We start from the raw sequence: 24,895 nt of genomic DNA, 5'->3' as shown, positions 1-24,895 counted from the left end.
TAACGTTTCAATTCAAATTGGAACTAGTGTTAAGTCGAAAATCCATTTTTTCATCAAATTGTTATGAACTACATACTCGTATTTTTAAAACTCGTTTCCTCAGTAGCGTTTTTGGTACCTCAGACATAAAGCAAATGGTTTTTCCCATTACTCAACCAACGATTGCTTTGATCTTATGTTTACATAATATCCAACATTCACTTAAATGTTTTTTTTATAACAATTCCAGATTATCCGCAATTTTGATTAGGACATTTGAAATTACGTCCTTTCCATAGGTTTCTTATCAGAATTTGAAAGATAATTTCAGTTAAATTTGAATCCGACTAAAATTGATGTTTACAGTTTTTTTAAATAACTTCGTCGTAGAATCTTTTGCAAGTTGGAACCAGCTTTGTAGTTGATACACTACAGTACACACTTCGCATTTATTAATTCATTGGTCTAGTCTAGATGATGTCCGTTTCACGGACATTTAAAATTAGTCAAATAATTATTTGTTTTTCCACCGAATTTTTATCTCACGGCCTTTTAAAATTATCGCACCTAGCAGATCTCGAACAAACAGAACACAAAATTACACCACAGCAACAATCGTTGCGCAATAGAAGAAGACCTCGTAAGGCCATCGCCGCCGCGATCTCTGCATTGTTAGATAACGGCCTTATCAATGGAGAGGGCGTGGCTACCTTATCGCAATATAGGCCAGATGAATTGGCAAAGTCGACGTCTGTGCCGACTGCACTTTCAGGTGAGCTATAAATTTCCCCCTCGTCGCAATAGATTAGACGATGTTCTTTACGTAATTTACGTTGTCAGCCGCATATTTGAGGTGCGCGCGCAGCTAATCCATTCTTTGCCGGCTCGGCATGAGTAAAATGTGTAAGTAGTAGTAGTCGATGTCGCTCTGTTGGAATGTTCGCGAGTTTTTAGAAGTGTACCAGCAGAAAGACAACCGCTCCGGGACCGAGAACAGCGTACGTTTTTCGATCAATCACAGAAATTGGATTTTTTTTTCAATTGATCGACGCCCAACAAGGGAAAAGCCAGAGCTTCGTGAAATTTTTTTACCACTTTTCGTGTACAGGTGAGTGGATGGTATCGCCATAAATTATTATGGTGCATTATTGATTGACTCGGATGACTGTCAAAACACTAATGGATGTCAAGAATTGTGTGTTGTCATCGCTGAAATCCGATAGTTTTGCAACATGTGCCCGCTGAAGTACGATCCGGTTTCGTGACGCGCAAAAATAGGACCGCCGAAAAAGCTCAGGAGAAGGATCCGGTGGCTTGGTTTGTTCTTGTGCTTAGTTTGTTTTTATGGTCTTTTTCCGATTCAGTCGATAGTTCTTGGATGAATAGCAAGTGGTTGCTTACGAATTACATCGATTTTTTATTTTGAAAAATTTTCTCTTAAATCTAAAAATAGCAGGTCACTTGAAATTATAAAAAAATATACGTAGTGGATGATTATTACAAACCTGCACAGAAATAGATCCGCTGAAGGCACAGGAAACTGCTCCGGGGATTATCCTGAATGAGTTTATTTTATTTTATTTTTTTAATTACATATCTACTCGTAAGTTGCAAATGGTCAAGAATGAATCGACAATCAAACATATTGATTTTGTTATTCTGACTGTACAGTAGCTTTTTTTAATTTGAAAAATTGCCATTAGTTAGATACCCAAATGTATCAAAAGATACAGATGTACAAAGTGGATTAGTTAACTATTAGGTGATATATAAATTAAAATGCTGAAAATTCATCTCAAATTGTATTTTTTTTTACTTTTATATCAGTGACAGGTGGCTATTTACATGTCAATAATGTCAATTTTGTTATGAAATTGTATTGATCTATTTTGATTGGTATATTGTGTCGCCGCCGACAACACAAATATTAATAATGTCTATCATGCAAAATATATACAGAGTGAAGCGTTCAACTTATGCATTCCAAAGAAAATCCGAATGTAAAATTAGATCATTTAAATACATAATACCAAAATGAAAACATTACAAAAATATCAACATATGTACGTAATTTGGATCTTTAAAATTGTTAAATTGATGTTTTGGGGGATTTGCCTAATTCAATGAAAACATTTTACAAATCTTTTTTGGTTTTTTGGTGTTCAAAGTTTAATTGTGGTGGCAACAAAGATTTATAGACGTGGGCCATCCATAATTAAAAAAAAATAATCCATTTTTGGTTGTTTATTAGTCGTAGTAAGGACTATTCGAATATTTACATGTATACTCGTATGACATATCGATATCAATCGAAAGATCCCTCACTCCTTGATTCCGAAAACGTATATTTTATTCTGTGGAAATTCCACAGCCATCAAGAGGTGCCAAAGACTTTGAAGTCTGTGAAGCGCTTCAAGATCATTTGCGACGCCTAGTTCTAGGAGCAAAAATGAGTATTCAAGGAGTGCTTTAGAATGATACGTAACATGACCAGGGTAAAGTTTCCCCAAAGGTATGTTTCGATTATGGCTTAATTAAAAACAGACAATCATGAAACTTCTACTCGTACTAGAACCTTGTCGTCGGCTATAGTTGCAAACACATTGTGGCCCATATTTATTGTATTTTACGACAGACCGTGGTGAAGCCATTGTAAAGTAGGTATTTATGTGCTTTAAAATGCAAAATCATATCTTTGTTGAGACTTTACATGAAGTCGAATAAGTCTTTGGCGCCTCTTGATGTCTGAAGCCTCTGGCGGTGGCTAGACTCATTTCCAAAGAATAAAATATACATTTTCTGAATCAGTGACTTAGAACTTTCGGTTGATGGATCACACGTGAAAACATTCGAGCGGGACATTTTTGACAATTTTTCAACTCGCCCTTAGTAATTTTAAGTAAAAATTTTGCATTACATACTTACATACATTATTTTAATAAAATTAATTAACTATAGGTACGTGCAAGAAAAATAATGTCATACTCGTAAATAACAGCCATTTTATTTAAAAACTCTTAACAAGTCTGACTCGTATGTGCTTCTTTTGGTGGATGATCCGGGGGTTATTAATATACACCTGATCCTTTAGATATTCCAAAGATAATAGCCAAATAATGTCAAATCATGTTGCGAACAATATTTTTTAGCACTTCTTGATATCGGCTGCTAAAGTTTGTCTAAACATAAGTGAATTTTACGGTTTTAACAACTCAAGTACTTTATGAGGGATGTTGTAAAAATGGCAATAACCAAATCTGCAGCTTTTCGTTTAACAAAGACAGGCACGCGTTGCAAAATTTACGACAGGGTAGCTAAATATTCTGTTGTGATGGATTTGTCGTGAACAACCCTAAAATCCCTCATAAAGTACTTTAGATGTTAAAACCATAAAATTCACTTATGTTTAGACAAACTATAGTCATCCTAGCTGTATTGCCATCCATATCTCAAAAAGTAAAGCCCCAATAACCTTTTAGATGTTACACGGCATAAAACGGTGACCTTGAAGGTGTAATTTACTTTCATGGGTGACCTTCAGATCTCGGTGCCCCAACATCTGGTATTGTATTCAGGTCAGAAAAAAGTCAAACCTATTTTGCATTAGAACAATGAAACGCTGCTTTTGGAAATAAAATTATTACACGGAGCAAGTGTTCAAAATATTAAATAAAAATTTTAAAATGTTCAAAATGTAAAATGTATTCAGTTAGTAAGTGATAAAGCAACTAATGGGCCCGCCTGGATAATTATGTATATAAGTATACAAGTTTTTTTCAAGTGTACATTTGAAAATAATAAACAAATTTGTTTGAGTTTTGTCGACGTGTTTACTTTTGAAGTGGCAGTTTTTTTTATACATGTGACACTCTAATCTTTTTCGTCTTTTAATTTTTAATTTTAACTCTTGGTATGTATATCCATACATTTTTATAAATTTTTATTTGTACGAAAACAAAAATAAATCGTTACATTTGTTGATCCGGGACCATCTGTTATATCCTTACAGAATACAGTATGTAAGAGCGATCAAATTAATTTGTAATCGAGTCATCCATGGATTTGAATCCGTATGTCTTCTCGATTGATATGCCCAGATCTAACCTGTGTTTTAAGCTATGTTTTTTGTTCAAGAAACGACATACGATTTCGGATTCATGGATAACTTGATTAATTATTAATTAATTAATTAATTTGATCGCTCGATACAAACATACTTACATAGAGATATAAAGGGTGTCTTTTTAAATTTGGCGTCGAAGTAGGCGTTGGAGAGTCGATTGAGATCGCACCACTCATGTAAAAGCGTAAGATTGAAACAGCTGATCCGCGATCCGTAACCTGTATAGTGCGTTCACAATCGACACTTCAACGCCTACTTCGACGCCAAATTTTAAAAAACACCCGTTACAGTGGGTTTTTTTTAAGACTGGCCATAGGGTTTTACATGCTAATTTTTCAACCCCCTGTTAACTTTTGTTCCGATGAAAATATTCAAACCAGTTTTGGAACAAAGTTGGAAGATTTTTTAAACTATCGGATAGAGTACAATTCAATATCCCAAACTGTCGAAAAATTGTCGTCAAGGCCGCTTTGCGGCCGAGACAAGACAATCTCGAGGTCGTCAAACGATTTCGTAGCCAAGGTGCACACAACATTTTGTGTGCAACCCGAAAATTTGTAATTATAAAATGAACAAGTAAAATTTCCTTCACTGTCAATAAAAATAAAGTCGTCCTACATGTTGCCATGTCGCTACGGAAACGACATAAATAAAACAATTCACTTTGAGAAAAATTGCAAAAATGTCCGAAGAAAATTACGATGTTTCAGTTCCGTGTACTCATCCAGAGTTAAAAAAATATTATAAACTGTGCAGTGTCGCATTTGAAACCTGAAAAATCGAAACGGCAATATGAAAAATGTTACAGTGACTTTGAGACTGATGTAAAAGAAGAATGTGAAAACCGTGTCGGATAATGTTGTACTGGCTTACCTATTTATTGGAATTTATTTATTGTGGAAGGTAGTTAAGTTCTGTTATGCTAGGTTGTATCATCTGCTCCTTTTTAGGTTATTTTAATCGGGGAAATATCAGGAGTCGTGCAAAGACACAAATAAACCAAAATGTGATGACATTCAGGAAATGTTACGAGATATTTCTCTTTTTGATCGGTGAAAAATTAACCAAAATTAACCTAATTCACATGTGTTGTTTTATATAGATGATAGATCCAAGATCGATAATGGGGATCTTTGTTATCGACTCCTCAACCTCATGCGGCTGTCTCATTTGAAATTGGCGGAAATTTGAAACCGGATGAAAATTCTGTACTAATAGTGGCCGTTCCTGCCACAAAATCAAACTTTAACTGTAACCAATCCAGATTTTGTAAGACTACACCGGAAATATGCAGATAGATATGTTGTAATTGTATGTAATAATAAATAAATATAAAAATGACTTTTACTTTTACGGCCTTCGTCAAGGTAACGGCTGCGCAATTCAATTTCGCGGCCTGTTGTACGCACGCGAAGTGCTCATTTCGCGTACGGTTGCAGACAAAATATTTTTTTCACAACTTTTTCGACAGTTTGGGATATTAAATTGTAATCTATCCGATAGTTTTAAAAATCTTCCAACTTTGTTCCAAAAATGGTTTGAATATTTTTATCGGAACAAAAGTTAACAGGGGGTTGAAAAATTAGCATGTAAAACCCTATGGTCAGTCTTAAAAAAACTCACCGTATACACAGGAAGTTGAAAACGTTCCGATTAATCAAAACTGAACAAAAATATATTTAGAGTTTATTACACCAGTTCGTTCATATCCACCCTGATTATACAAAATGTCATGTTTTAGTGTCACGAATAAAATGTAAAAAAGGAGAGTTGTTTGAAAATCACTGCTATTTTATCAATTCATTTTTGTAAATTTTATTTATCTATTTTATTATTTGCAGTTTAAATAACAGTTTGTGTTTGTCTAAAATAGACGGTTTATTTATATAGTAGTTTTTCACCATCCGTCCACTACACTCAAAATAAAGTTGGCAAAGATAGAGATACCTTCTAGTACTTTCTCCGCAATATGATTAGGAGCCTTAAATTTGACCGCCGCGGTTACAAACAACTAATCCTTTATAAGTTTAAATTACGGCAGTTACATTTATGTAATTAGATATATGTACTTGTAATTGCGTATTATACAGTGTAGAAAACTTAACTGGAATAAAATTCATAATTTGGACATAGGCGATTTTTGTAAAAAATCTTTTTTTTTCAAATGTAAGGGTATGCCAAGTGACACCTCGTTTAAAAGGCCAGTTCTCAAGGAATCCAATGCACTATTTGTTTCCTGAATATTTTCAAAACGTACAGGCTAAAAAATAAAAATTAACTTAGGGAGTGGACGGACAGTAATGACGGGGGGTGTAGAAAATATCAAGTATTGACGTATAAATGTCACTGCCAAACTATCGCTAAAATAATAATAAAATAATGAAATGTCCGATTTTCTTTTTTTGTCCACTTGGACAGTATTGCGACAGATGTAATATGCAAAAAACTTTTTTTATTTTTAAAGAATAGATTTTATTAAGGCAGATAATTACTAATAATTTTTATTGCATTTGAAAAATTTGATATGTGTATTGTTCCAACAACACAAATAGTTGTTTCCAAGGTTGTACGAGTTGTTTCTAGGTCTGCATCTCCCTTTGTAATTTCCTGTAATTAAGAAAAAATTACGAAGCCATATAATGACGACTAAAGCTTGAAAAACATAATTGTTTCTGTAATTACTTTATAATTTCAACATGAATACATTTTTAAAAATAGTCCACTTAATTTAACATTCTAAATTATTAGCTCGTAACAACCTTCAGTAACAATCAATGCAACAGGTGCTTTATAGTAATAGCAATGAAAAAGTAAATAATGTTTGCTCTTAAAAACGTATAGTGGAGTATGTACTAAAATCCCGTTATCCTGCTTTAAAAAATGTTATTGAAACCAGGGCCACTCTAAATGTCTAAATTCAGTTGGTCCTTAATCACGTTTACAAGAACTTTCGATTTACCTCAATGACATCGATAAATCATTCCAATTAAATCGATTGTCATCAGTAATCATTGTTTATTTTATGCGGTTGGGAATTTATCATGAAGAGAGCAAGTTCATTGCTTTATTTATCGGATGCAATTCTCGCCTGTTTACTTTAGTGGGATACCAAATCCGCTGTTAGGTAATATTTTTTTGGTCCAGTGCAGTGCATCTGTTGAAAATTAGTTGTTATCTAATTTTTGTCGCTTGTTACTTATCGTCGCGAAGTCAACAATTTAAAAAAAGCCGTCAATACGTTCATCGATAACCTCGCGACATTCGTTCGGGCGCCAATAATTGCTGATAACTCCTAATTGCAAATTATTTCAAAGAGGTATGCTAACGATTTCAATTAGCTACCAGTGAGACATGTCCTTAAACCGCGTTCCACCGGAATCTTTGCAATTTGATGAAATTTAACCAAATTCGAAGCTAAGGGAAGAGGTTGACTAAACTTGTTCAAAAATAAGATATTAAATAATTATCACCGATCTAAATAATTATATAATTTGTATATTTATAGAGCTCAATTGCGTTTCTAAATTTCAAAACAAGTTAAAGTTCTACATCATACAGGGTGAAACATATAATTCTCAACAATTGTCATTTCATGTAGTGGAAAATTGTAGAAAATAAAATTTTGTTACACAGTCTAGGACTTTGTAATAATATATTTTATTCTTTCCACACTACGAATAAATTTATTAATGTTATTCGAAGATTTTTTGAAATAAGAAAATAGTAATTTACTTTTTACTTTTTGCTTTAGAAAAGATAAGATCGTATTTATCGTATTAAACTCAAAGGGCTACTGCTTACACTAATGATCTTATCAGGAACGAAATGAAACATTAATCGTGAAGTTTGATTTTTTTCAAAAATGAACTTAACTTTTATTAACTTTCAATAATAAATAATCTAAACTTTACATTTTTAGATATTTATTTATTGGTTATCTAAATTTCACGCTTTAAGTTAAGATTAACTGATATTTGGCATTCTAAAGGTTGTAAATAATTTTTTTGGATTTTTTTTTTATATAATGTAGAATTTTATTAGTACCGTGTGATCAAAAAAGTCTGTAATGGAATTAGCCTTGGGGAGGTCTTCTCCGATTGATATGACGTCTAAAGTTACTTCACGTGAAGACAATACATGACAATTAATTTAGTTGCTAAACATTTTATACTGTAAGAGCAAAAAAAATGCCATCAAGGATAGCTGTGACACAGTCCATAATGCGCTTATCCACTGTAAGTTACAGGGAAAAAATGCAATAATACCTATAATTGTTTATTTAAATAACCTATTTCAGGATTCCACAAATGCATGACGAATTTCTTAATCAAAGACACGGTACTTTCTTTTTCGTGGCTATCCTTGATGGCATTTTTTTTTGCTCTTATGGTACAAATACATTTAATATTTGAAATAAATACATATCTGTGTAGAAATTGCAGCCGTTACAACTTATTTTTTGCCGTTAATTTAAAGTTTTCGTAAAATTCTTTCTAGGCATGGATTCTATTGTAACCTGAACCACGGCTGTACACACGTTTGTACATAAAACGTCAACAAACAGCTTCCTAACCTTAAATTCTGGCATTTGTGTAGGTATATATTTTTATAATGTCCTTGTACATTTTTCGAAAAATACATACAGTCGCGAACCGAAAAAAGTACTTAGGACAAGTCTTATTAAGAAATTTAGCTAAAATTGATAAATAAATAAATATCTTAATAGTAACCATAGAAAGAGTAAACCGACTTACATTCGCGAAAAAACATTGCCCTACGTTTTTCTGTCCGCGACTGTATTTTTCATAATAAAACTAAAAATTATCCTCTCCGACTTTATTTTTATCTTTTTGACACTAATTAGTAATCTAATGAGCCGTGATTTGCAATTTTAAAACGTGAAATATGTACTACTTAGTCCCAAAATTGTTTTGTGAATTAATATACTCGTACTTATGTTACAGAAATAGACGAGGTGATGGTGAATCATTTACTATCACTTGGTAATCCCGGAGAAGTAAATACATATATTTTTTTTAATGTATCACTAAAAAAAAATACTAGATAAGTCAGAAATTTAAAGATTTCTACTAAATAATGAGATTTCAAAGTCACATTTTTAAACCATAGTTCAGCTCTGTCGGATATTGGTTAATTTATGATGCTATAATTTCGGACAAAATGGACGACGTTCAAGAAATAACATTAGTTATGCATTCAGAAAATTAAATTTTATAAGAACTGACATACGAGTATGTATTTCAAAGCATCGCTTGTTCTAAAAAAAGTGGCGTAAATCAGGTTACTCGCTCGCGCGGTATATTCGAAAATTGACTTGTTGAAGGATATTTGCAGCAGGTGAAAATATTTTTAAATTTAATGATTAATCGTCACTAATTTTAAACTCTTAAAATGTACACCAATCTTGATAGAAAACGAAAAAAAAAAGGTTTCTCTGGAAGTCTGGAATGAAGTAGAAAGAAAAGAAAGATAGCCTCAAATAAAAAATATTGGAAAAGTCATTAATTTAACATTCATGGTTTTGTATTAACGTTGTTTCTAGGTAGCCATTGATTAGTATACAGTATGCACGGAATGTATATGACACTTTTTCGTCATTTGTTTTAACATTTATTCGCAATACTATTAATAATTATATTTAGAAGTTGTGTAAAACCATAATTAGGTTACATCCTTGAATGCCGTGATACCTCTTCAACAGTTCATATCTGATGAAACTTTGAGAAAGTTAATGACAGTTTATAAGATGAACGAGGATAACTTAATAAACAATAGAATTGGATAGTTGCTAAAACAATAACACTCAAGCTCACAACGATCATTTTTTAAATCTGTACCAATTTGTGACTTTTAACTTTACAGATAAGATATAATTACAAAATTACGGCAGAAACCAGACAAAACATTCGAATTAAACTTAAAAACACACAAATTCTGTTTTGTAGGTAGATTTTTTCCATCGATAACATTTAGTCGTACTAATGGAATCTGAGGTGTTGTAATTTTAATTTGCAAAAAACAAAGCTCTCAGTAAAAGAATTTTAACCGAAATAAGAAACAATTTGGATATTTTTTTAAAGATGTTTGACAAATTTTCAAAAATCGTCACAGAAAAGTTTATATCTAATCTTATAGTGCCATGGGCAAATTTTTTTTTCAAAGGACGTACACCACGTTATTAATTCCTTTTTTTATCTGCTTTTATAAAAATTCTTATGATAATTTATAATTTACTAATGACAACGATTCGTCATTGGCAGTAACACTTTATTCGCATTTATTACAATAAATTTACATAAGCAAGTATTTTGACCTCATCTGTGCTATTTCTGGTCCATTTTTTTTATTGTTCAAAAAAATGTTCGTCCTTTACGGTAAGTTTAACGTCGACAAACATTGTCATCAGTACATACTAACAACGTAATTCACTTTCCTTTATCAAACTCGAATGCTACTAATCAGAGAAAGTGATTACTTCTTGTTTTACAACAAATTATTCCTCTCCGGATGCGATTTTTGCTGCATTGCGCAAATTTACACTCGACCTACATAACACTAAAATTATATTTTTTTTATCTCCCCGAGCAACAACGTTTACTTTTACTCAGCAATATCAAAAAAACTAAACAAGAAAAAATTTATAGCAGGATGTGGAACCTGAAAAATGCACATTTTCTAAAAATATTCCTGCTGCTACTTTTGTGGAATGAACGAAATTCGAGAGTGACCAGAACTGGGTTCCAGGGATGCCAAAAATTTAAATTTACGATCGAGCGAGTTTCCGAAATAGTAGATTTCCATACGACCTCCTTTTCGCGAAAAAAGAGAAAATTCTTCCGCTATATTTTATCGGTTTTTATCAGATAAAGTTGCCCAAAAGTATAAAATGCTACTTGATTTTTTTTCCATTTGACTAGTTAACTTAATACTGTTTGCACGTGTGTGAGTCACATGGTTGTCCAAACAAATCGGATTCAACGTAAGTACATAGAATCGTAACGTCGTCAGTAAAGAACTAGACTAGTCCTGTTGCTAATGTCCTGCTCCTGTGCAACTTTCAGTTGACCATTTCACATTTGGTGAAGGTTAAAGTTCAACGAGAAAAACAAAGTTGAACACGAGTCGCTCAATTAGTGGAAAATTTTGCCCCGTTTAATTAATGACAGAATTGAGGATAATTATTTGCGTTATTAGCTTAAGTAGATTGTCACGAGACCAACACGGTTTCGTTCAAAACGACCCATTAAAGTTCAAGTTCACTTTATATTCGACATTATGTGTATTTATTAGACGTGATCGTTAATATTTTAGTAGGATCACAGGAATAGACATAAAACCAGAACTAGATGAATCTATTTCAAAATATGCATCCAGATAGATCTGACACAAAGTATTTCCAAATTTGTTCCACTTAGATTTTCTAATGACAATTTGCAGAAAATCAATATTTTCTTAGCACGAATTTATTTTTCTACATGATGTCCGATGTGTCATCAAATTTATTTATTTATTTTTGTCGGGCGGGCAATTGACTTTTACTTCACTTGGACCTCGTCCAAGAGCTTTTTTTTCAAGATCACTCGTCTGTATGGGAAGCGTGATATATCGCGACCTTGAAAACTGAAAACAATCCTGCCAGCAGACGTGTGAATTTTTTCATTCATCTCATGACCGATCACTTTTTGACAGTTTTTTTTTGCAGTAAATCGACAAAGCACCATGAAGTCAGGAAATTCCAGTGACGTTGTTTACAAGGAAGTGGTCATTATAGGTAGGTATGTAGATACTAACAGTCGGTCGAGTCGATATAAAATTAATTAAAAACAGCGATTGTTGCTACGAAGATGCATCAACAGCGCGCAATCAGATCGGGTCAAAAATAATTTGTTTATCAGGAGCGACAAACAAAATTATTGAAAATAAGTTTGAATGGAAGCTTCCCCGGTGGTTATCGCAGGGGCCGACTTCCAGTTGCGCAATTCTACAACTAAATACGCTCTAACATCGGTCGGAATTCATTCAATAATAATTATCAGTCACCTTCACCGTGACCTTCCAGCAAGATCGATGACGACATATTTTCTTGTAGGAAATGGACCGAGCGGCATTGCCCTCTCTTTCATGTTGTCGGGGAATCTTCCTTTCCTGATCTCGGATTCGCACCCCGACGATATGTTGTCGATGCGGCTCAGATCTGGCATCAATCAGTGCCTAGTCAACCAGGACTTGGGCCATCTTGCGGCCGGACTCGAAGGCAGGTCAACCAATCCCGTATCGTTGCTGTTGGATTCGTTGTTGCATCCCTGTGCCGACATCGGAATGGAGATGGAGCCGTTGGTGGAATTCAAGAAGGCCGGGGTTGAGGTGAGTGGAACGGAAGGAAGTGGTTTAAATGTGTGAGTCGACGTACCTAACCTTGGAATACTCCGATTTTTTGTCGATACTGTTCTCTCTCTCTCTCTCTAGCATGAACATATTCAGACCTTCAGATGGTCCAGAATCCAGATGGGCCAGTTCTTTGATATCAAACAGATTGACGGCAACCGATTAAAAATAAATACTAAAAGACAAACATTTTATACTTTTCTCAAAAATATATTGGGATTATGGCCAAATTGGTGTTTACCATTTATTAAAATTCATTAATCTTCACAACAGAAAGTCATAACTGTCTCCTATTAGACCCTTATCATCGGCTAGCCACAAACAAATTCTGGCAATTCACTTATCAAGGTAGATTGCGTTTAAGCCGTTGTAAACTATTGGGTGATTCAAAATGATTGTGAATAAATATGGCAACTATGTACGAAAATGTATGTGGCAACCGTGTGGGTGGGATAGAGTTGACATTTGTATGACATTTCCTAGGTGTGCATTTGATTTTTTTGTACCATTGCAAGCTAACTTGCCAATTTTCAAAATTGCGCGACTACGAACTGTAAAAGAAATGTCAACTCTGTCCTACCCACACAGTTGTCACACAACCATTTTGAGTCACTCATTAGATACTTTGCACGGCAAATCCATAATCGCTCTACAGTCGATAGGGTATTTCACGAGTGATAATGAGCCCGGCGCAATTGAAAATGCAACCCACAATACATCAGGAGGAAAAGCCGGATATTTATCGCCTCCATGTCCAGGCTTACGTTCCAATGTATTGTGGGTTGCATTTTCAATTCCGCCGGGCTCATTATCACTCGTGAAATACCTGTATATCTTTGGGAACCTATAGTACAGTAAAAAAATTATGAGCAGGCAAGCAACAAAACAGTTGTTACAGGAGAAGCCCGTGACAAGAATGGAGCTTGGTAGTACTATTACGATCATAAAATTTTGGACATCAAACTTCTGTCACATTAAAAAAATTACTCTAAATCATGCTTTATTGAAACTGTCACATGAAAGATGAAATTGTTGTCAATTTGACTCCGGTTTAAAATATAATTTTTTTAATATGCGAGTACATTTGGATATTTGTTTTATATTTTTTATTAATTAAAACCTGGTTCTATTCCATTTATCTTTTTGAATATTTTCTCGGTAAATCTGACATTCACATTTTCAAAATTGACACAATCAAAATTGAGGTTATTAATACATAAAGGTCGTTTTAGAATGTATGACAGCACGATGACATCAGTGTCCAAAATTTTTTGATCGCAATAGTACATACAGCTGGTTGCAAAAAAAAACGGGAACTGTCAGAATAAAATTGACACATTTTTGCAATTTTTCCATAGTGTGAAACCTTCTTACGGGAGATAGGTTAGATTTAACGTCAAAATTCAATCACATTTTTAAAAATCACTTGATAGGTATTGTCAAGTAGACAATTAATTGACAAATCGACAAAACCAAATTTACATTAGGAAAATTTTCATTTCCCGATTTTTTTGAAACCAGCTGTAGCTTAGTTTACAAATACAATAATAATTAATCAAACATGCCAGTCGAGAAAACTCTCACGTTGTTATTATCTGCAGTACAATCAACAACAAACACATATTGAGTAACATACGTCGTATGTAAGCCTAGTACTGCTAGCTGTACTTGTCAATTATTCAACACAGCGTCTGAATTTTTGTTTTATTCGTCATTGCAATTTTTTTTTATTACAGAAAGAAATAATTTGAATAGATGATTGAATGTTGTTTTATTGTCAATTAAATATACAGGGCCTTTCACAACTCGCGCCCTACAGAAAAAGGGTACCTGCCGACGACAATAAGTTGTCAAAAAATAGAAACAAAGAATTTACTACTGCTTTCATAACTGAGTTACAAGACTTGTAATTCTACCAATCCCAGAAGGGCATCTCGAGGTGTGATTTTATTTCAACCAAATAAAGTCAGTTGCTAGGTTTCAAAAATAATACCATCAGCTACAAAAAATGTTTGGGTTACTGTAATTTTGACACTATTAGATTTGACTTTTCATTCTCAACAAATTTAGGTTAAAAATCTGAAATGTTAGAGCTGTCATTACATTGCAAGTTCAGATGTCTAGGTACTGCTTAAGCAAAGACTGGCTGGTATGACCCGGTCGGCCGCGCTCTCAAGTTTTGTCTTGGACGGGCCGCGGGCCTCGGACTCGTGGGGTAGTGGTTGATGCTTGATGGTCGCAACTAAATGGCATTCTAGGTCATTTCAATTATTATTACAACGTAGGAAGCAAAAAATTAAAAAAAAAATGTGTTGCAAACGAAAAAATAATTATGATTTCTGCCCTGAAAACGTTCTTCCAAGACTCTTGCTGCCTCCCTGGCGTTACGCTCACATTCCCCAAAAATTATTATCATTTCTAAATAATCAGCGGCTGAATACATGATTGTACAAATTTAATTTGACAGTGACATCTTTCAAAAAAACTCCAATCGCCCAAATATTTTAAAGATGTTTTTTCTTAAATGAAATCCTAGCAACGTAAAATTACGGCAAATACACCTTGGAGGTGTAGATCTCTAATTGGTTAACTTTAAGTTGTCTTTTCTCGAATATCTTTTAAGCTAGATTTTTTTTCTTCAAAATTACACATCCAAATGCGATCTCTTGTTTCCTCTTTTTCTGTAGGGCGCGAGTTGTGAAAGACCCTGTACATATAAACTTTTTATACATTATTAATAAATTATTATTATTTATTTTATAACAAGCAAAAACACTGAAATAAATGTCCGGTCTCCTGCGAGGAGAAAGAATTTGAAAAAATTGTCGTTGCAGAGCTTCACACGTTAGTTTTCGTTTTAATTACGCTTAGTGCTTACTAATTCAATTAATAAAATTATTTCTCCTACTGTTGAAAAACTAATTAATAAGTAGACAATAATGTGACGTATTTGGGTACGTTTTCTGTACCCAAATACATTTATCTTGAAAATTTAGTAGAATTTGTCACCCACAAGTCGCCACTGCCATACTGCAACATACTGCAACAAAACATATACTTACGATATAAAAATGTAAAACTTTGATAACAAAATTACACTTCAATTTATTTATTTATTTATTTTGAAATAAAATAGTTATTTAAGATATAAGTGTAAAAAGTTATCCTTTATTGCACGAACGGGTTTAAAATACGACCGAGGTACGAGAGAGTAGGTATTTGAAAGGATGTGAGTGTTTCAACATAAATTTGTATAAAATAATTATCATTGATTCCATATTTTATGAGTAACCAAAGTCGTTTGAGAACCACGTCGTTTAGCTACCTACTTATACACAATGTTTCAAACAAATTGTATTGTTGTATTTTGACAGTTCTGTGTCATAAAAGCGTGCACTAAAAGTTTTATGGCACGAATTCGTCAGTTCATTAAACGTCAACTTTGACAACGATTTTTAGTGCAAAAAGTGCTTACTTTATACACGATCGTAGATAAAAGAATTTAAGCATTTTCATCAATTAACCACATTACATGAATAATCGCAGCAATAATGGTTTCAAACTATGTGGGACTAATTTACTTCGCAATTGACACAATAATTAATTTTAACATCATTTTAATTTACAATGTATTGATAACATAATTACATAACATTTTTGATTTACAATGCATTGTTATCGGAAATTTTTACATTATTATAATATTTAAAAAATAAATAATAAATAATTTATTTGGTCTTGGATAAAGCCACTGACTTCAAGTTATTCTCAAGTTTCCTACTTTCAATAAAATCAAAATTTTACTAAAACTTCAAGAATTGATGCATTATTGGTTGCCTGCGTTTGTAAATTTACACATCAAATACAGTGTATTTCACGAGTGATAATGAGCCCGACGGAATTGAAAATGCAACCCAGAATACATTTTCGAAAAAAGCTGGATAATTTAATTTCAATAGCCAGCTTTTATCAGAAATGTTGTGTGGGTTGCATCTTCAATTCCGTCGAGCTCATTATCACTCGTGAAATACTCTGTATGTTAATCTATCATGTGATCAAATATGGCGGAAAATTTTTTTGTCCACAACTGTCATTCTACTCACGTATGCTGTAAAGCAGCCTTTAGGAACGAATAATGACAATAAATGTTAAACTACATCCAATTTTTGTGAAATGACAGGAAAAGGGTGGACGAAATTTTTTGGCCGCAATAGTACTATAAGTCTACTTAGTCTACTAGTACTTGGAATGTCATTTGCTCCTTCTAAACACATGTGTCGAATAATAGTACAACGCTGTTATGATCTGAAATTTATTTGATCAAACGATATCTATTATAATATTGGGTGATTTAAAATGATTGTGGATAAGTATGGCAAGTATGTACGAAAATTTATGTGGCAACTATGTGGGTGGGGTAGAGTAGAGTTGACATTTGTATGACATTTCATAGGCGTGCATTTTTTTATAACACTGTACATTGACTTGACAATTTTTAAAATTGGGCGACTATGAACTGTCAAAGAAATGTCAACTCTATCTTACCCACACAGCTGCCACATAAATTTTTGTACATAATATGTAGTTGCCATACTTATTCGCAATCACTTTGAATCACCCCATTTAATAGGTTGAGCGAGACATAAACTGCATAAACAGTTTGAATGCATAAACATTTATTAGATTATAAAAATATTTACAGTTAATTTTAATCTAAACTACAGTTGCGAGGGTTATTTAGTACAGAAGAATTTTTAAACGAACTCATGGTTCTCATAACTCATGGTTATCATTTGTAATATGTGTTCCGGCTAATTGACTTTGCACTAGAAAAGGTGGTAATCGGTCGACGGTTGGTAAATGTGAGATCGTACCAGGCGTTGATATAGTCCTTGTATCTTCCTAAGGAATTCTGACTTAAGCCCTAAATAAACCGAACAAAAATCCTACTTAAAGAAATTTATTGTCATATTGTGCCTGTCAATCACTAGACCGTCTCCGACAAATATTTTGAGTAGGTACTACCCCAGGTAATTTTTTTCTCCGAGACCGCCTAGTGATTGATAGGTACAATATCCCAATAAATTTCTTTAAGTGGGGTCTTTGTTTGGTTTATTCATGACTTAAATCATTAAGTCATTAAGTAATTCCTTACGAAGATACAAGGACTATAGCTTGCCGACTCTTTCACCAGAAATGGAATAATAATAGTCTGATCTACAATAGGCAACCCTCAGAGCAAATTAGTTTTACTGGTTGCCTATTGCATAGCATGACAAAATTAATGTTTTACAAAGAAAATGAAATTTTAAAAATAAAACGCATTATTGATAGGTCTCAAAGTTCTCACCAAATTACGTATTTATTGTGGTAAAAGTCTGTTTACTAGTTACGGAAGCCGAGAAATGCTTTAGCCGTTTTGCGTTTATGCAGACAATAAACATTTTCCTCTTCGTTTTTTCACAATTTCATTTAACCAAGCAAATGACGTTTATGTTAAAATTTACGCAACTGCACAGCTAACCATGTTTCATGTTTTTTAAATTAAAAAACATATATCCACGTTAACTTTGGAAATGTATTGTGGGTTGCATTTTCAATTCCGTCGGTCTCATTATCACTGTAAATCATTTTAAAAAATCTGTTTCTCCAAAAAAAATTGTTTGCAATGGACATACAAAAAAATGGACATGCAAAAAAATCGAGTACATCAAATTTTCTATTAGTGTTTAATTCATTCTTCTTGTTTTCATTTCTTACGTCACTACGTCAGACATAATGACATTTCTTGTGTCAGACATAACCATTAAAAGTCAAAAAAAAAAAATCAGTGCTTTTCAGTAGGTACTCGATTTTTTTTGCAATACAGGGTGCTTTTTTAACTCTTGAACATAGCCCATACTTAGTCCCTGTGTTCAATTTTAAAAAACGCAGATCAATGCATTGAGAATATTTGCTATGCAGCCAATTTATAGTCGACGCATCCGTGGTTGTTAAATTTTGAAATAATGTTAAAAATTGTTCGGATTGATTGAATTGGTCTATCGGGATAAGTGACTAAAAAAACGTGACGCACATTTCTTATGACCCGATTGGCATGGCATGACATAATGTGTAATTTAATTTATTTTATCACAATAATAATTCAAACAACCTGTCTTTTTTTATTGTCAAGCAGCTAAATTGACGTAACGTTGGTTAAGTACCTGCTACCTGGTTAGATACATGCATTGAACATTGATCTGCGTTTTTTAAAACTGAACATAGGGCCTAAGTATGGGCTATGCTCAGAGTTAAAAAAAAGTTCAAAAAACTCTGTATATTCAAAAACTATATGTATTTTTAAAACTTTCGACGGCATGATGAGGACTCCCAAACTCCACGTTTTAATGTGAAGAACACGCGTTCTAATAATTTTACTCTGTGTTAATTGTGCATTCATTCCCCAAGTAACAACAGCGACGCGTCCAGATTTTGAAAAAAAGAAGCAACCATCTTTTTCTCTACACCACCAGATTACTTAACTTTAACTGGATTACAGCCTTGTGGAGAAACACCCACATATCGAAGTATCGTCAACTGTAATGATGATGTAAACTGCTTTGGAGGTATCTTCCAGAGTTTCTTTGCGGTATTCGACCCGTTGTTGCTTTTGAACATCTATTAAATGATGGAACACCCGGCGACAAAGAATTTGTCTGACGCTCAACTGATAATGCAACACGTTATTAATAGCAATAATGTTCAAGGTACTTCCTATAATTCTATAAGTAAATTTCGGTTATCACCCTTCTGTTCTTGGAGCGGCTACGATTTCTTCTGAACAGCAGAAACTGATTTGCCTACGTATAAATCGTCAGGGAGTGAAACTCTTTTAAACATAAATTCATTGCACCATTTGTAAACTGTTCTTCCACAAAATGCTTCACTACCAATAGTAGAACAGAATCTTCCAATCCAATGCATTCTTTTAGTGTGAGAGCACTTTTGAAATCATAATTAATACAATTTTCTCTGATTGAATGATTTTTAAACTAACGGTGACATTTATTGCAACTAATAAATAACAAGCATTTGTTTTATATTAAACATATTTTGTTTTCAACTGACATAAATTCTCATTTTTCTCGTTTGTAAACTGCGTCTTAAATGCCCTAAAGCAAAATGAGCAGATAACGAACCGTTGCCCTAGACAACACATTCAACGTTACATTTCTGACAGGTCTTAAAAAATTTTGTCAGAACTGTCAAAAACAAATGCGAAACCATTTTTAAAAGATTTGGAAGCTTCAGGGACGTCGTTTCAAACAATAAAATTTTGTATGCAACTCGTTTCTGGGTAAATTTGGCTTTTACACAGAAACTCGTTGCATAAATAACTATTATTGTGGAGATGCATTACGATACACGTATTAGTTTTTAAAAAATCGGTGCAATCTACTTGTTACGTACAGCTTGTACAGTCAAATTAAAAAAAAAAGTGGTCATCAATGTCACATTTTGGCATAAAATTTAATGAAATGAAATGACATTGACGACCACTTTTTTAAATTTGACTGTACATCAAATTTTAAGCAATTATACAGGGTCATTATAAATGATTGTCTCATCGCAGTAGGCGTTGGTGACGTAGTTGAATGTGCCGAAAACTTCATAACATGAGTGAGACTAGTATCGCCGATAGGTGACGCTACTGGCGGTAGTGGAAATCTGTCTACTAGTTTGTCTAACGTTGCGAGGGTGGCGGCACATAAAAAATTTGTGTGGGTTTTCAGCGCCAACTACGATGGGACAATCATGTATAATGACCCTGTATTAAAGCATTTAAAAATTAATTAAGAGAAGTATAATGTAATTTAAAAACTGTGTAAGCCCAATTGGCCGTTGTAACTCAAAATTGGGCTTGTAAATTGTTTCTTACGTGTATGATTGTTAAACTAAAGGGGGCTTAAGGTGGCTTACATCTGTCGTTAGACTGTTACTCAATTAGACAAAATATTTATCGAAATGTTGTTTTGTTTTTCGTGTCAAGTACATAAACGGCTTAATTAGTTTTTTCTGGATGGTTGTGACTGTGTGTTTCAAAACAGAAAACGATACTGATATCCAAAGTGTTATTTTGAAGCTTTAAGCATTTCTTGTAATTATTTAAAAACTGTATGGATGAATCTAAGTCGATCGTTCTACGGTACCAAACTCAAGATGTACATATGTAATAGTAAAAAAATATATTGTTATTAAAGACAATTGTTTGTCCATTTTGCAGATCGACCACGTGGTTTTAGGGAAGGGTCCGCCTGGCGGCTCCTGGCACAAGATGGACCCTTACATCCTGACATTGTCTCTGGGGACTTGGATGTCCTTGCCTGGGCTCCCCTTCCACCCACGAGACTCTGGCGAAAAGAGAGCCTTCGCTTGCAACGTGGCCAACTACTACGTCCAGTACGTTCAAGAGATGAACCTGTCGAAATACTTCGTCAACAACGCCGTGGTGTCGCACGTGGCGCCGCTCAACGGAACCAAGCGAGACTTCCGCGAGAGGGAGGTCGCAGAAAGACTGAGTGCCGAAACAAAGGTGACCATCGAACAGATGGAGATCGTCCCGACACCCAAATCTTGCCTAATCTCCGACGCTTTCAACTACCTCCTTTCCAGAGGCCACAGGAAGCTAAAACCGAGTCGGTGTTGCAAACGACCGAGGGACGCGCTTTGTCAGGGCCTAAGCCCAGACAGAAAAATCCGGGAGGTGAATACTCAGGCCAAGCTCCTGTCTAGGCGGGAGAGGGACCGATCCGTTAGCTTAAGCTGTGATTCAACAAATTCTTGTGATAGTTTCCGTAGTGATAATTTCAACGTGAGGAACTCGCGTAATTTTGACTCGAAGAATGCATCGCGCGTGCCTTTTAGAATCAGTCCAATCTGTGATCCCGACCAGCGGAGCAGCTGGTCCGTGGAGACCCGGAACGTCGAGTCCGGGGAGACCACCACGTACCACTGTAAATACCTAGTTTTGGCCAACGGGGCCAGCGACCTGCCCAATAGACTGGATTTTTCTAAAGGCAAGAAGGACCCGGCGTGGCTCTTCCACGACCTGAGGAGTCTCGAGTACAACCTCGACCGCTACATCCAGAGCAGCGGAGACGAAGAGATCGATCCGGTGCTTATCGTGGGGGCCGGACTGAGCGCCGCTGACGCCGTCGTCGCTACCAGGGGCCGCAATGTTCCGGTGTTGCACGTTTTCAGGAACAAGGCGGCAGATCTGAACAGGCAACTGCCCGAAAACATGTACCCGGAGTATCACAAAGTAAGTAACGATAACAATGGTTTACATACATTTCTCAATTGTTGTTTTATTAGGTACACCAAATGATGAAAGACGGAGGATCTACTTACCCCTTTTACACCGCCTACCCTGAGTATAATGTCTCCGACGTCGACGAAACGTCGCGTTCCGTCATTCTGACATCCAAATCCGGAGACGTCCAAAAGGTCCGGGTCTCGTTCGTTGCCGTCTTGATCGGATCCAGACCGGATTTGAAATTCCTACCGCAAGACTTTGACCTGGGGGTCAAGAAGAACGTGCCGATAGACTGCAAGACCAACACTTTGAACATAGACAGATTGACACATGCCGTTGACGGATTCGACAATTTGTTCGCTGTCGGGCCTCTGGCCGGAGATAATTTTGTTAGATTCATACCAGGTGGTGCTTTGGCTGTTGTTTCAGAGCTGTACAGGAAGAACAGCAATTCTGTTTCTTGTTTTGCATAGATGTGAAGTGTTTTTTATTTCGCACTTTGCACTGGGTGTTAAAACTACGTAATTTTAAGTCGTACTGTTAAACTTCTTGAGTTCACGTGTAATTCAAGCGATATTTTATGGATTTTATATATTATTTTACACAAAAATTGATCGAGCTGACGAAAATGACAGATCGAAGAGGTATAATCACGGCCTCCTAGATTCATAAAAGACGAGTCTCTTATGAATCTAGGAGGCCGTGGGTATAATAGATGCCGCCTATGATAAATTTGACAATCGTGACAGCTTTCGTGTTGACAGTTTTGGGGTGTGTTCAGTTTTGTCGTCCTAAGAAATATCGTTTTGTTCTAATCTAAAAAGAAAAGTCGTTGTGGAAACAATTAGACTTGCGAAACAACGAAGTTACCTATTTCTTCATTAATTTGTTTTATTCATTTACGCTCAATCTGACATCTTCGACAGCTCGTAAATTTTTCAGTGATAGAGGGTGTCAAAATTAACAATTTGGCTTCGTTGTACAACTGTGCACATTGTGATCATTTACTTAATTTTAATTTTGACACTCTATTCTTTCTTGGGCCTACTTTTGACAATTATTCTATAATTATAACAAAAAAACAAAAAAAGTAAAAGATGAAAGGTGTGGAACAATGTTAAACAACAAAAATATGCTTAACCAAGTAGTTTTTATATACTGTGGGCTTAATTTTTTAGTTACATAAACTTTTTGGGTTTTATATCGCAATTTTTTCAAAAACCAAGTTACTAAGCTGATTTTTTGCGATATTTCATTAATGCATCTTAATGTTGGGCATTTCAAAGATTTAGGGCTAAATGTAGCATCGTTACTTGTTATCCAGTTATCATGTTTTTGACTTTGCAGTTTTGCCTACGCGATAGATTAATTTTAAGAATAATTTTATTAGGACATTTTAAATCTATTTAAATCATGACTGAATTCGATTAAAATATTAAATTTATTATTGAACAGGATGTTTTACGAAAATGTTGACAATCTTAGATGCTAGAGGGCGTGGTTAACAAATACTTCCAAATAGATTTTACATACTTAGGTACAGTGGCGGCCATTAATTTGGAAACACCGGCGTAATATAGTTTACTGGATATTTCTAATATTTGATAGTGTAAGCGTTATGTCATGAAGTCATGTCACCCATGTCATTGTTGAGCGCATTCAACAGACTGTCGCAGCCGAAATTGATATGTCAATAACATTGTCAAAGTGACAAACAATTTACAATAGAAAAATCTTGGTGTTTCCAAATTAATGGCTGCCACTGTACAAATATTGAAACATGGTGTGGGAGAAATTTGTACTTCTTGTGTAATCTACGATGTTTATTATGATTATTCAGATTGTTTGGAATTTGTCAAAACGTCAAACAACCGACCGGCCAAAAATTGCAGTGTCAAAAAACACTAGTACCTACCGAGTTTTTCAAGCAATTTCACACCTCTTCTAAAAATTAGCCATTTCTGCCGAAACTTAAACGTTAATAAATTCCTAAATGTTTTTAAATAATTTGTGTAGTTGTACTCCTCAATGTTTAATTTTTGTGGCTTCGAGAGTCACTCGGTCTGTTTTCATAATCTAAATACATAATTTTTTTGTCTACCATATTTGGTTCGGTTTATTTTTGTTTCTGTGCTAAAATGCGTGATAATTAGCATAATATAAAACATAAACAATGAGAGTAGAAGTTTGATGAGTCACATTTCAAATCTGCATCATTCCACTGTTGTAACAAAATATTTTATAAAAATATCTATATCCTCTTATTTTTACGTGCAATTTATTGTTATTTTTTTGTTATACTGTTGTAGAGTAGGTACAATAACATTTGATATTTTTTATACTTTGTAATCACAAAGATTGTTTAGATGTTAAGATACTTGGGGGAATGTGTGCAACCGAAAGAAAAAACCTAAGGTCCTATGATGTCATGCAATTAGTTGTTTCTCTCGGTTGCATGCCTAGCAATGCAACTTTGTTTATCGAGGTTACTATTGAACAATTATTTTTAGATTTATCCTAATATTGTTTACCCTTGATGGACGTCGTACTTTTGAAGTGAGCAATAATTGTCCCAAATTATACGAACTTCACCAGTTGTTTTGTTGGAAAAACGTTGTTTATTTTTTTATTTGTAAAAAATTTTACAAAAATAAAATGACTATATTGGTTAAGAAAGTGTTTGATCGACCAGAACAAAACTGATGTTTTCCCGTAAGGGACGGCTGAATCTGTCTGAATTCCTGCAGATTCTTTGAAACAAATTAACCTGCCACGAATGCGATAAGCAAACATTGTGGACAACACCCACACGATTACAAATAATGGAGTTATCGGCCCACATTGTGTTAGAAAATTTTCGAACAAATTTACATTAGCGCTTCTTATCAGAGATCTTTGCTCAATAAAACCCGCCATGCGTGATAGCCGGCTAATAATGCACCATAACAAAACGATCTATTCATTTTTACTTATTAGGTTGGAGGCACCGTTTTAAAATTAATTTGAAGAGATAGCCTTAATGAAGTGATAACAATAATCGAAATTAGTTGTTAAATGCATTATAAAAAAATAATTTTCCATCAACTAAA

The 24,895-nt window shown here is 34.3% G+C and overlaps 1 protein-coding gene across 2 annotated transcripts; it reads left to right on the top strand.

Moving 5' to 3' along the window:
• The first annotated feature begins 835 nt into the window (after positions 1–835).
• On the top strand, positions 836–24,482 carry LOC138123041 (oxidative stress-induced growth inhibitor 2-like). Of its 2 annotated transcripts, none has more exons than XM_069037554.1 (5): positions 836–1,087; positions 11,826–11,894; positions 12,213–12,487; positions 20,775–21,812; positions 21,866–24,482. In XM_069037554.1, the coding sequence occupies exons 2-5, from the start codon at positions 11,843–11,845 to the stop codon at positions 22,277–22,279; spliced, it is 1,779 nt and encodes a 592-aa protein (XP_068893655.1). In that variant the 5' UTR covers positions 836–1,087; positions 11,826–11,842; the 3' UTR covers positions 22,280–24,482. The 2 variants fall into 2 exon arrangements, with proteins under 2 accessions (XP_068893655.1, XP_068893653.1); XM_069037552.1 differs by lacking the exon at positions 836–1,087 and adding an exon at positions 11,016–11,102.
• Positions 24,483–24,895: the final 413 nt, after the last annotated feature.

Source organism: Tenebrio molitor, chromosome 2, assembly GCF_963966145.1.
Source record: "Tenebrio molitor chromosome 2, icTenMoli1.1, whole genome shotgun sequence".
Taxonomy (NCBI): domain Eukaryota; kingdom Metazoa; phylum Arthropoda; class Insecta; order Coleoptera; family Tenebrionidae; genus Tenebrio; species Tenebrio molitor.
The sequence above is the reverse complement of the archived record's forward strand: the minus strand, read 5'-3'. Positions and strand labels throughout refer to the sequence as shown.